We start from the raw sequence: 13,913 nt of genomic DNA on the forward strand, positions 1-13,913 counted from the left end.
TTTGTCCCCGCCGCCCCCCGCCGCGTCTCCCCCGCCGGCCCCCGGGCCGCCCGAGCGGCTGGAACCTTCCGCTCTCGGATCCAGAAAGGCCCTCGCCCTCGCCACCCGGAGGAGCCCGGCCCCCGTGGCTCCCGCAGCCGCCGCCTCCTCCTCCCCCAGCCTGGGGCGCCGCCGCGGCTCCCGGCGGGTCTGGAGAGAACAGTAATAACCTTGAAGGCTCCGCACTTTGCGAAGTGGGCTGAGTTGGCCGTCGCGACTACCTGTGTCGAGTGGGAGGGGCAGAGCCGCAGGCTCCCCATTGCGGGGCGGGGGGCGGGGGGAGAAACTGAGGCTCGGGGAGGCCCCGTGACTTGCCCAAGGTCACACGGGGAGTCTGGGGTAAAGGCGGAAACCCAACACAGGTCGCTCAACTCCTCCTCCTGGGGTCGTTGTTTTTGTTTTTTTTGGTCCCGGGCTCCTGGGCCCTCTCCTGTTACCTGGGATTGGGTGGAAGGCGAGGGTTTAAGGGGGTAAACTCGGGCCCTTCTTGGACGGCTGTGGGGAGAAGCGGGGCTGGGGGAGGGAAGGGAGTACCTTTCCCCAAACCCACATTCAGCCGGAAGGGCTGTTTCCAATTATCCTGGGGGAAGGGAGGAGGGTTTGCCTTTTTGGGTGTAAGAACCCTCCCTCGCTTTCAGCATCTCTGGGCAGAGGTGACATTCCTCTCCCCTCTGCCGTCACAGGCCCCCAGTCCCTTCCCTCTGATGGTGAGGTCCCAAAGCAGATCCCCCGCTGACAGTCTCTTCAGAGCCCCCTTCTCAGTGTCTGGCGAGGGAGGGGGTGGGGCGGAGGCACTGCCTGAAATAACATACTCCCCCCCCCCAACCCCCAATCAAGCGGATGGATGGAGAAGCGGGACCAGGGACAGCTGCCCAATGGAAGACTCCCGCCCTTGTCCCGCATCTATCCGAAATACGGAATGTGACGCCTGTGGTTTCTCGGGAGGCACCTTTACTCTTTCGTATGTGTCCTTGACTCTGGCCACTCAGTCGCCTGCCTCCTGGGGGAGTCCAGGGGAGAGGCGGGTGCTCCTGCTCCCCTTCCCCCAGAGCTGAGTAATGGTCCCTCTGCTGCCGGATGGTGGTAAACAGTGTCGAGCGCGAGTGAGCGGGTGTCTTGTCTGTCACTGTCTGCACAGTCTCACGCAGTCACACCCAACAGTCTGACACACCGCTCCTGCCACTCCTGCTCAGCCACCGCTCACCCTGACCCCTGCCGCCCCCACCTTGGGACCGAGATTTCAAACAGGTTCCCCCCCCCTTCAGTTTACCGAGTTGCCTAGCAACCGGCCAGTCAATGGCATGAAGCCCCACCCCCACTCCCTTGACTTCACACCGAGCCCCGCAGCCCCATTGGCTCCCGCCTAGTCCCACCTCTCAACCCCGGTGTCGGTGTCGGGAAGGAGCCGCCAGCCCCCACCGCTGCTGGACAAGGGGGCCCACCTGTACCCCACCCGGCCCCATCCCCAGCATCTGCCTCCCCCCAAAGACACAACGACTCTGGTACCATATAAAACCTTTTTATATCAACTCGCCCCCACCTTCCTCTGTCCCTCCCTGTCCCTGCCCGTCCCGGTGAGCGTCAGCGACCCCGGTGTCCGGGCCCCCCCCACACCACCAGAGCTGAAGCTGACTTTCAAAGCGGACGTGGCGCATGGAAAGCAGAGGAAGGTCCCCCCGCTGCTCCCCTTCGTCCTCACTGTCCGTGGGCTCCGGAAACACGCGCTGACCTGACGCGGTGGCCAGCAATGGCAGGCTGGGGTGCAGGCTGCAGGGAGAGACAGGCAGCGCCTGTCAGCATCCTGAGAGAGGATGCCTGTTCCCTCGGCATCCCCGTCCCTCCCCAGCCCGAGCCCCAAGATCTGTGGCATTAACCGACGACCTCACTCCGTTGGTGCAGTCCTTCTGGGGCAGAAAACTCAGCACTGGCTCCGGCTTCCCCTCGCGTCCGGCCCCGCTGGTGTCCCACACGGACACCGCCCCGTTGGTGCTTCCGCTCACTAAGAACTGCCCAGTCCTGGGGAGAAGAGAAGCCTGTTGACGCAGAGTCATCACCCCCGGGGGCAGGAACCCCTCACGGCCAGGGGCTGGGACCTACAGCTGGGCTCTGACATCCCCGGGGGCACTGGGACCCTGGGCAGGAAGGACTCGGTCACTCACGGGTCCAGATCGAAGTAGACGCGCTGATTGGTGGTCACCTCTCGACTCAGGGACCACAGTGGATGACCGGGCTGCCGGAGATCCCAGCACAGAAGCTCAGCATCCTGAAGACACAGACCAGGGGCCTGGAGTCCACTCCCCCTCCCGCACGAGACGTCCCCGCTTCCCCCAAAGTTTGCAGACACTCCCTTAGCTTGGCTTAGTTTTTTCCCACGTCCGACCCCGACACATCACAGACTGCATCCCCACTGCTGCCTTCTGTGCACCCTCTTTGGGATCTCAGGACGTGACCCCTACCTTGCGGGCTCCTGAGAAGAAGCGGTTGCCGTCGGGGTGAAAGCAAAGGTGAGTGACGCCTCCTTGGTGTCCTCCCAGCAAGGCAAGAGGGGAGCCGTCGTCACAGGCGTACAGACCCAGGGAACGGCCGTAGGAGCCACAGGCATAGAGCGGCTGGGCTGGGCTGAAGGCTATGCAGGAGATGATGCCACTCTGGCCCTGCTTTTTTGCTAGAAAGGGACGGAACAAAGTTGGGGACAGGGCAAGGACACCGGACATTAACCAGGCCGATCAAGGGTACATCTCTGTCTCTTGTTCCACGTGCAGGGAACCAGTGCCTCCCCTGTCCTGTCTGCCTCAAGCAGGCTAAAGATCCCTGATGCTCCCCAGATCCTTCTATCCCCACAAAGGACCTAAATTTCTTCTTCAAGATTTATTTCTTCCTTCTCAAATCTGTTTCTCCTCGAAGGGATGGAAACCTAAAGGCTTATAGGAAAATGAAATCCGCCTCACTTCCAATTTCCCAGAGACCAAGATTTTAGAGATCAAGAGGCACACGGCCGACAGGGCACGGGCTCAGGAGTGAACCAGGTTGACCTTGGGAGAGTTTCGCCCCCTCCCTGAATCTGTTTTGTCCTCTGGGCCCCCCCCCCCCCAGTACGACCTGCCTCCCTGGGCTGTACTGAAGACGACGTGACGGGCCCGGTCCCCTGGCTCACACGAGGCCCCTCTGCACGTGGCAGTGTCCTCCCCCTTCCTCCTCCCCTGGGAGGCACAGACGCTCACCAAACGTGGCTCGGACCTCGCAGTCACGGCCAGGCCGGGCCGTGGAAAAGACACGCACGGTCCTGTTGAAGCCACAGAAGAGCTGGGAGCCGTCCGGGGAGAAGCAGAGCGAGTGGGCTGCCGTCAGCTCGTCCTAGAGGCAGGAAAACCGTGCAAACAGCCTCAGGTGGCCCCCGGGAGGGAGCTGGGCGAGGACGAGCCCTGGGACGGGCGGGGAGGCCCCTACCAGGTGGTTGTAGGCACGGAAGGAAGCCCGGAGCTGTCCGGTGAATGCATCCCAGATGTGAATGGGGTTCTCCCGGCTGCTGCTGGCCACGCTGAGAGAGACACGGACACTGAGGCCCCGGTGCTGTCGAAGGAAGGGGAGGAAGCCAACTGGCCGGCCCTCTCAGCCCGCATCGAAGGGTACAGCAGCCTTCCCTCCTCCCGAGCCCCCTGCCAGTCCCTAGCTCGCTCTCCGTAGAGGATCCCCTTGAAACTTGGGGGGGGGGGGGGGGAGGGACGATGAGAGGGGAAGGCGGAGGGGAGGCAAAGGACATCACTTACTAGGAGGTGTCTGGCTCGGCTGAAGACATCAGCGAATACCAGCAGTAATCGTAGATGGTGTCACCTTCCACCATTCGAAGGACGGGGGCCTGGACAGAGATGCAGGAACGCCTGGGTCACTGGCAGGAAAAGGAGGCAGACTCGTGCTACAGAAGCTTTATGCCAAAGGGGGACTGTCTGTCGGCACTTAACCGGGGGGGAGAAGGCAGATGGTGTCGATACGAAGAACAGAATCCTGATCTCAACAGTCAAGGATCAGCTCAGACTGTCGTGTCGGATTTGGGCCACCAAATGCCATACAGACTTCTTCTTTTGCTTCTTAAACACTTAAGAAGAAACAAGCCTGGTGGCTCAGTTGGTTGAGCCTGCATCTGACCTCAGCTCAGGTCATGATTTCACAGCTCATGAGTTCGAGCCCCACATCAGGCCCTCTGCTGTCAGAGGGGAGCCCGCTTTGGAGCCTCTGTCCCCCTCTCTCTCTGCCCCTCCCCTGCTTGTGATGTCTGTCTCTCTCAAAAAATTCTTAAACTTTATTTTTTTAGTTTTTTTTTTTGAGAGAGGGCATGAGCGGGGGGCAGAGAGAGAGTGAGAGAGAGAGAGGGAGAGAGAAAGAAGGAGAGAGAGAAGCAGGTCTTACGCTCACCCAAAATGGAGCTCAAACTCACAAGCCGTCAGATCATGACTCAAGCCGAAGTCTGATGCTTAACCAACTGAGCCACCCAGGTGCCCCAAGATACATAAACTTAAAGAAAAAAAGGAAGGAAAAAAGAAAAGAAACAAAAACTACACACCAACCATTGATACCAATATTTACTGAGCACCTACTAGATGCCGTTAGATCCTTTAAAAAATTGTATTAAACAGTTCAAACATGCAAAGAAGTATATTTAAAACTTCCTATGACTCCTCCACCCACCTTAAAAAAGGAAAATACAAGGCAGTTAAAACTTCTTCCCAAGGACACCCTCCCTCAGAGGTATTCGTGCATTTCTTTAGAAATGTATTCATACAAGAAACACTCAGACGACGACGTCGTCTACCATGGTCTTTCGTGGCCTTTACCTTTAATACCGATGGTACCAGACCTTTTGCATCCCTTTGTGACTGGGGGATTTCACCGCAGTGACACGCTTAGCTCTAACTCAGGCACCTTCACCGCTGGGCAGCACCCCCACTATCCTTCTCTGCTGACAGTCACCCACGTTTTTCCGTATGTTGGGTGGAGGGCTTTGAACATTCTGGTACGCGTGTGGGAGGGCCTCTCCGCAGCTTCTGCCAGATGACCGGGCTCTATGGCACCCATTCTGCCAACTCTGCCGGATGGGGTCACCCGTTGGCCCAGAGGGATCATCCGGATTCACTCTCCCACCGCCGCTGTGCGGCGTGCAAGGGAGTGCCGGTGGCCCCTTGGTGCGGCCAGACCTCCAAGTTTTTGTCAATAAAAGGCTGTGCTGGCGCCTGGGGGGCTCAGTCGGTTGAGCGTCCAACTTCAGCTCAGGTCATGATCTCACGGTCCGTGAGTTCGAGCCCGGCGTCGGGCTCTGCACTGACAGCTCGGAGCCTGGAGCTGCTATCGGGTTCTGTGTCTCCCTCTCTCTCTGCCCCTCCCCTCCCCTGCTCGTGCTGTCTCTTTCTCTCTCAAATATAAAATAAACATTTAAAAAAACTTAAAGGCTGTGAAGTAGAATTTCACTGGACTACAAAGTTGCCTTTCCCCCATGACCACTGGGGTCAGACGTTCACCTACGTTCAGTATTCGCTTAAGCACACCTCTTCGTAAGTTCTGCTCACTTTTCCAAGTTACTGGCTTCTCCTTACTGATCGGAAGGGAGTCTTTCAATCGTCTGGGTAACAGCCCTTTGTCAGTTATTTGCTGGCCCTCGGCGCAATGTCACGCACCCATGCCCTCAGCCCCTGCTCCGAACACACACATCAGGCCGCCTGGCACAACGCTCCGCTCACACATCCCACGGGCACCTCACACTCAGCTTGTGACAGACCCGGCTTCCGCCTCCTTCAAACCTACTCCCCCACCCCCCCAACCCCACCCGGGGCTCCACATCCAAGTGTGGAAGCCGCAAATCTGAGCGGCAGCCTTGACCACTCCTACCCCTCACCCACTTTCCACTCCTGGTCCAGCCCGCGCAAGACCAAGTAGCGGCCGGCGATCCTAAATCTTGCCCGGTCCGCCGCCCCGGGGTCTCTCAAACGTGTCCACGCCCTTTCGTTCCCACCAAAGCCACCGCCTTCCTGCCAGCATTTGTGCGAGTCTGCGTGTTCTCCGGGCCTCCCCGCACCGCCGCACCCCAGCCTGCACCCGTTCTCCACGCTGCAGCCACGTGCGGGCCACGGAGACCTCATCGGGCTGGAATCCGGCCCTGCGTCACTCTCCTGCTTACAACGTTCAGTGACTCCGGGTAACCCTCAGAATGAGACCCGATCTCCTTACCAGGTGTTGGCCCCTACCCACCTCTCATGGCGCACCCCTCCGTACTCACCCCTTTAGAATCTCCACATCCCGGTGGGACTCCCAGCTCCCAGAGGGTGCCGACGTACCGTACTCCCGATCTACAGGCTTTCACACACACCAGCATCCAGGTCTGGAATGTTCCTCCTTCGCTCCCCTCAACAACTCCTCCTGGCTGAATGCCGATCACGCTTCCGGTCTCTCAGAGGCGTCTTCCCCTGCGAAGCCTTCCCTAACCCCTCTTGCGGAGCAAGGAGCCCCACTCCATGTTCCTACAGCCCTCTGCCCCTCGCCCTGCATCGTACCCATCTGAGGAGGCAACAATCACACCTGTCCGGCTCACCACGTTTTCCCCAACACCTAGCGTATCATCGGCAGTCAGAAAGAAATGTTCTGATGAGCGAAGACAGAAGACGGTTCCAGTAACATGAGGCCCCCAATAGTGACCTGACTTAAAGCAGAGACAGTGGAGTAGGGAGAAGCAGATGGAACCGAGAGGTTAGGGGACTCGATGGGGGGAAGGGGGGGGGAAGGGTCAGGGAAAATGAAAGGATGAGACCAGCCTTCTGGTCTGGATACCTGACGTCACCACGACGGTAGAAAGACTTGGGGTGCACAGGACAGCCATGAGGTGCCCATGTCCTTGGTGAATGAGGGAGAACCAAACGGCACAGCCTCAAAGGAAAAGTTTTTACAAGAGAGAGCGCAAGTGTCTGGAAGAAGCATTTGGGGGATGAGGACAGCCCCCCTCCAAACCTGAGATATGCAGGTTCCCCTGGGCAGGGCTATAGGGAGCGAAAGCCTCGGGCAAGGGCCCCAGGGCAGGGACAGAACTCAGGACTGAGGCTGGGGAGTTAGGGATAGGAGTTCCAGAAAGCTCCGTGAAAAGGCACAGAAGGGAGGAGAGGAATTAAGAAAGCATGCTGGGAAGAAGAAACAGGTGCATGGAGGGAGGGGCGCCTGGGTAGCTCAGTTGGTTAAATGTCCCGTTTCGGCTAAGGTCATGATCTCACAGTTCGTGGTTCAAGCCCCGCATCTGAGCTGTCAGCGCAGAGCCTGGAGCCTGCTCGGATTCTGTGTCTCCCTCTCTCTCTGCCCCTCCCCTGCTCGCACTCTGTCTCTCAAAAATAAACAAACACTAAAAAAAAAAAAAAAAAAGAAACAAGTGCATGGAAATACTCAAAAGTGACCTCCTCCCATTTCCCCACCTACACTAACTGTATCCATTTCCAAATCCTAAACTAGCAGACACATGAAGTGTAATCATCTGATGCGTGCACTTGTGATACAACTCGCACACTCACACGGCTAACAGCAGTTTTAAAAAAAAAAAAAGCAGAAGAGCTTTTGAAAACAGACTGGGTATCTGTCTACAAGATGTAGAACAAATATTGATACTTTTGGCCTAGAGTATTTCCTACTCATCAAATTTCTCTTAGGAAGAGAATCTCCGTCAAAGCACATGAAGACGTTCACTGAATAATTTAGGATACAAAAACCCTGGAAACAACCCAAATGCCCAAAGCAGGGGAATAGGTATGAAAATCATCAATCGCGGGCACTCGGTGTAGTCTCATACACCATTAAATACGGTAACTATGGAGACCGAAGCACCACGGAAATCACTTAGGAGACGACTGTTAACGAAACAAAAAAGCAGCGTACAAAACCATCTACAGTAGGAACACAACCACATAAAAAGCCTCCGTACTGTACAGGCCGAAAGAAGAGGGGATAATTTAAAGGCTGAATTTTGTAGAGTGGTCGCTAATGATGCCTTTTCTCTTTTACCATTCCCGTTTTTCTTAAACGAATGGTGCAATAAATTCTCAACCTGCCACGCTTCCAGAAGCTCTTCTAACGACCTCTGCTCCTGAGCTCTTTTGGGACGGCCCACCATGCCCACCCGGCCCCCGAGACAACACCTGCAAGAACCGGGCCTGGAGCGCCCTGTATGTCGCACAGAGATCACCAACAGGGGCGGCCTCTGCCTGTTAGGTGAGCGACCAAGCCGTCCCCGGGACTGGGCCCCCATCCTCGAGGCGGCCGTCACCACTTTCTCTCAGTCCCCATCTTCAAGGTGGCCATCCGCTTTCTCTCGTTCTCCTCCCCAGGGCACACCTCAGGGTCAGGAGGGGGCGGGGTGAGTGTCAACCTTGCTCACGGTAGCCATTTCCAAATCTTTTCGCTTCCCCAAACTCCAGCTTCTCCGCATTTAAAAAATATATATTTATTTTGTGTATGAGAGGGAGAGAGAGAGAGAGAGAGAGGGAGAGAGACAGAGAGACAGAATCCCAAGCAGGTCCCATGCTGTCAGCTCAGAGCTTGACTCCAGGCTCCATCCCATGAACCACTAGATCGTGACCTGAGCCGAAATCAAGAGTCAGATGCTTAACCAACTGTGCCACCCAGGCGCTGCCTTAAGCTCTCTTTTAAGATTTTACTTTTATTTGAGAGAGAGAGAGAGAGAGAGAGAGAGAGAGAGTGAGCAGGGGAGAGGGGAGGGATGGGAGAGAGAGGACAGACAGACAGACAGACAGACAGTCTTAGGCAGGCTCCAAGCTCAGCACGGAGCCTGACTTGGGGCTCAATCCCATGACCCTGGGATCACGACCTGAGCCAAAATCGAGACTCACACACTCAACCGACTGAGCCACCCAGGGGCACCTTAAGATTTTATTTTTAAGTGATCTCAACGCCCAATGTGGAGCTCGAACTCACAACCCCGAGATCAAGGGTCACCATGCTCTACTGAGCCAGCCAGGAGCCCCAGCCGTACTTCTTGCCACCATACCGGCCCCCCACCTTTCTGTCACCCTCCCTGATTCGGGAGACTGATTCGCTGCCTCGCTCCCCGCAGATGCTCCTGTCACCGCACCATCTCTGGCCACCGTCTCCCACCTGGCCAGGTAACTTGCTCTCTTTCCACCACGACAATTATCCTGCTTCATCAAAAACACATTTACGATCCACCTCCTTGTCTGCTTTCCACTCGAGTCTGTCGCCGCACGGATGCCCCTGCAGACGCTCTCGAGACACCCGCCTTTCCCAGCCACACCAGCCTCCTCTGCCACGCTCGACCCAGCTCATACCCGCCACCGGTGTTCACCGAATACAGAACAGGCGCTGGTTCATACACGTTCCGCTAACTCTTTTACTGCTCCTGATGGCTGTGTGGGGTGGGTGCTGTTGCTGTCATCCTCATGTCACACACAGGAAAAACAGGGTCGATTCGCTTGCTGGGAAGCGACGCACAAGGAAGTTAACAGATCTCACCTTAAACGGACGGCAACAAATTTCTAGTGGGCGCTGAGCACAGAACAGCGACGTTACCGCATTCCTTACCAGTTTGGATCTTCGACTCGCCGGGACCAGTCATCCCCGCCTCCTGCTCTCTCCCCACAGACCCCCTTCCTTCAGCAGGTCAGCTCCCTCTCTGCTTCCCTGAGAAGCCAAGAGAGGAGACCCAGAAACCCTCCGACCCCCAAACGGCTGCCTCTCTTCCTACCTCGAGACCGCGTTCCCCACCGAACCAAGTCCTCTGATGGGCTCTGGATCCTGTCCTCGGCCAGCCTCTCAGGGACCTGTTACCCGCCTCTCCTCTTCAGCATCAATTCCTCCGTGTCTACGGGGTTATTCCTGACGCTGCAGAAGCACCCCGCGAACCCTTCTTTGGCCCCACGTTCCCTCTGGCATCAGACCTGACCCTGCCTCGGCCTCTGCCATCCGTCCTGCACGCCACCCCCATCTGCTCGAGCGCTCCGGGCTCTGTGTGAGCCTCCTCCTCCTCCAGCCACACGGTCCTGACACTGAATCGTATACAAGATGCCAGATCCCGTCCACGTGCTCCTCCCCTTCTCAAAGTACATCCCAGCCCCGGCTTCTCCCCTAGCTTCACATTTCACACAGACCTAAAAACGCTTCATCGTCTGAGGCCTCCTCCTATCTGCTTCCTCCTCTGAGTAAATCGTACCACTGTCCCCCGGGCTGCGAGAACCTGGACATCGCCAGTGATCGCTTCCTTCCCTGTACCGTCCACGTCCTACAAAATACACTACGGGGTGCCTGGGTGGCTCAGTCGGTTAAGCGTCCGACTTCAGCTCAGGTCACGATCTCACAGGCCGTGAGTTCGAGCCCCACGTCGGGCTCTGGGCTGATGGCTCAGAGTCTGGAGCCTGCTTCCGGTTCTGTGTCTCCCTCTCTGTCTGCCCCTCCCCCGTTCATGCTCTGTCTCTGTCTCAAAAATAAACGTAAAAGAAAATAAAATAGAATAAAATAAAAAAATACACTTCAAACCCATCCACACCTCTCCACGTCTCCTGCCACCGCCTGGCCCCAGCCACCACCGTCTCTCACCTGGACCGCGATAAACACATCCTGATGGGTCCCCCTGATTTCACTCCTGCTCACCACAATCCATTCTCCGAACTTTGGCCATCCCTTCACTCTTCTGTGTGTGTGTTTTTAACATTTATTCATGCTTGAGAGACAGACAGGAGAGCAGAAAAGGAGCAGAGAGCCCAATGCGGGGCTTGAACTCACGAACCATGAGATCTTCACCTGGGCTGAATGAAGTCAGACGCTTAACGGACTGAGCCACCCAGGCGCCCCACACTCCTCTGTCTTAAAACTCTCCCCTGGCTTCCCAAATAAACCCCAAATGGCCTACCCACCAGATCCAACCCGATATGGGCTGTGGAATCCGTCCTCACCACACTCTCCCCCTCACTGGCCTCAGTCCAGGCACACTGGCCTACTTTCCGTTCCTTGAACACACAAAGCTCCCTCTTAGCCCCGGGCCTCTGTAAAATCATTGCCTCTTCCCGGGACGTTCTTCACATCACTGACCCCATCACTCTTCACGTCTCCACTCAACCGTCTCCTGCTCAGAGCTCCTTCCTGACCAGTTTATCTCAAGTGGTCTCCTCTAGGGGCACCTGGCTGGCTCGCTTAAACGTCTTGATCTTGGCCCAGATCATGATCTCACAGTTCATGAGTTTGAGCCCGCGGTCGGGATCTGCACTGATGGTGCGGAGCCTGCTTGGGCTTCTTCCCAGCCCCTCCTCCACCTGTGCATGCTCGTGCTCGAGCTCTCCCTCTCTAAATAAACTTAAAATACATAAGTAAGTAAAGTGGCGTCCTCTGGTTATTTCCTTCTCGTTCTATTTATCTCCTTCACACCACTTGCTATCCTTTATAGCGAACTTGCTCGTTTGTCAGTTTCCACGTTTGTCGTCTGTCTCCCACACAAGACAGCAAACCAGCTCTTCTGTCTCCTTCAGCACTTTATGCCGGCACCAAATACGGTAACTAACACATTGGCAGTCGTTCAATAATTATCTGTAAGTCAACTAAATACCGCCACAACAAACCCACCGTTCTTTGATGGAAAACACACATTCACGAGTAAAGAACGGGCAAACGCCACCTTAAATATCTCCCCGTCCAGGGTAGAACGTGCTACCTGTGAACGTTCATGAAGAAACGTTCTGTTTGCGATCGGGAAACACGTGGGCTCAACTTTCTCCAGCCATGCGCAGGACTGACACGTGCAGTGTCCGGTGACGGGACAGAGGCAGCCCCTACCCTTACCATTTCTGCATATTCCAGCTGTTCCCCCTCATTGTACAGCTCTGGGGGCAGGTTATAAATACGCAGGATGTTATCAGCACTGTTGGTCAAGATGCAGGAACCATCAGGGGCCCTAGAAATAGGAAAGAGTTAGAAAGCTGGGCAGGGCTCTATCTTCCAAGTGCCAGGCTCCCTCTGGGGGTAGGTAAGCACCCCAAGACCCTGAGAAAAGTGGAAGACACATATTTCTAGGTGAAATGTAAGCTCAGTCCAAGAGGAACTTTTACTTTCTTCCCAACTCCCACCTCGATGGGCTCTCCTCCAAGATAACTGGGGGTCTTTTTATGGTAAAAATCCTGGGCACGGTTATCCCCCAGCCCCATTACCCTTAACTTACCACTTACAGCCCTTCAAGAAGTTCTCGGGCTGGCTGCTGAACTCCGACCAGGAACCACTGAGAAATCGAGGTAGCTGGGAGAAGCTATAGCTCCAGGTGCTGGAAGGAAGATGGGGAGACAACAAGGCAAGGAGGAAACGGGACTGGTGAAGTGGGCCCCAAGACCCGCGAAGAAGCACACATCTCACGCTCCCAATCTCCTCGGATCTCTGCGTCCACGCCGTCACCACTTACCTGAATCCCTCATCCTCCGGAGGAGCTTCCTCAGACACACCTGCTGTGGGCTCTCCGGGCCCCAGCTCCGGCCTGTCCGGCTCTTCTGCAGGAGGGCTCACATTCTCAGAAAGTTCTGGCTTCTCGACTGGAGGGCTCGGCTCCCTAGGAGTACCGAACCCCGTTTCCGGGGGAGCGGAGATAGAAGCTGAGCCTCCCTCTCCCGTCTCCTGGGAACCAGCTGAACCGGCCTTGGGATCTGGGGACAGGCGGGGCGGCTCGTCCCCATCGGCCGGCGGTGGTACCAGTTCAGGGTCCGGGTCTTTATCCGTCAGGGAAGCTTGAGGAGAGAGGCGGGCCGGGGCGGGGGCCGGGTCCGGGTCCAACACGGGCGCCTCCGGCGTGTTCATGCTGCGGAGGACGCGCGGCCACACTGGCCTCGCCGGGCAACCCTCGCCCCGCCGCAGAGTTCGCAAGGCTCCGGACGCCGAACTGGAGCACCTACCTGCGCCTGCCTCCTTCCTCCGGGAGGGGGCGGAAGACCCCGGGAAGGCGAGGCGGACCTAGGGACACCAAGGTGGCAAGCTCGGCGTTCCTCAACCCGCTCGGTCCCTAAGAGCCACGCGCTCTCGCGGGATTTGGCCGCACCTTTCAATTGGACCTCCGCCTCCCGATCGGATTTCGCGGGCGACCCGGGAGAGGGGCGGGGCAAGCACGTAACAGGTCACGAGGGTTTACCGTACCCATCACGCCCTGGGGCTCCCGGTGGCTGCTGGGTGTTGTAGTCCGAAAGCTTCCGCCTCTGTTTGAAGGGCTTGAGCTCCCCCTGCCGTCTCCCTCCGTCACTCTTAAAGCACCTACTCCCCCCTCACCTGCAAGAGGGCGCTAGCGCTATACTTGATTTTGATCCTTTTGCTTCTCATTCGCCAAATTCCTCACACTTCCGTCTCTTTTCATTCATTCAGTAAGTATTTATTATTGAGCTCTTCCTTGCGACCCAGTACTGTACCAGGCACTGAGAAATACAACAATGAGTAAGATAGCAGCACAAGGGTTCTGCCCTCCCTAAAAGGCTTACGTTGCTGTGTATTTAAGGCAAGGAACACATCTTTGCAGAGAGCGGCAAGGCCTGTGAAGGAAATTAAACAAGATGGTGTGATACAGAGTATCTGAAGGAATACGTTGGATCGGGATATTAAGGAAGTCCTTCCTAAAAAGGTGGCATTTTAGCCGATGAGAAGAAACTATCCAGCTATCTGGGAGAGGGATGACAAGTGTCTTTCTTTCTTCCACCTTCATATTTGACACAGTGGCGGGAGTCTTCCAAAATGGTTTCCACCGATTCTGCCCTCCCAGTTCTGGCTGGTAGAACTTCCCCACCCCAGTGTCAAGTAGCTGCAGCACCAGCACGACGAGAATCCTGTCTCACTCCCACCGCCCCCCGGCGAACTGCTTGCCC

The 13,913-nt window shown here is 56.5% G+C and overlaps 1 protein-coding gene across 1 annotated transcript; it reads right to left on the reverse strand.

The window, feature by feature from the left end:
• Positions 1-1,559: 1,559 nt before the first annotated feature.
• On the reverse strand, positions 1,560-13,906 carry WRAP53 (WD repeat containing antisense to TP53). Its single transcript, XM_040453329.1, has 10 exons — positions 12,476-13,906; positions 12,242-12,340; positions 11,866-11,977; positions 3,807-3,895; positions 3,487-3,577; positions 3,261-3,393; positions 2,496-2,704; positions 2,199-2,302; positions 1,921-2,055; positions 1,560-1,806 (listed from the first exon to the last, which is right to left on the reverse strand). Exons 1-10 carry the CDS (start codon positions 12,862-12,864, stop codon positions 1,560-1,562), a joined length of 1,608 nt encoding a protein of 535 aa, XP_040309263.1. The 5' UTR covers positions 12,865-13,906.
• Positions 13,907-13,913: the final 7 nt, after the last annotated feature.

The sequence above is a fragment of the Herpailurus yagouaroundi genome, unplaced genomic scaffold (genome assembly GCF_014898765.1).
Source record: "Herpailurus yagouaroundi ecotype Mexico unplaced genomic scaffold, PumYag 208, whole genome shotgun sequence".
NCBI lineage: Eukaryota > Metazoa > Chordata > Mammalia > Carnivora > Felidae > Herpailurus > Herpailurus yagouaroundi.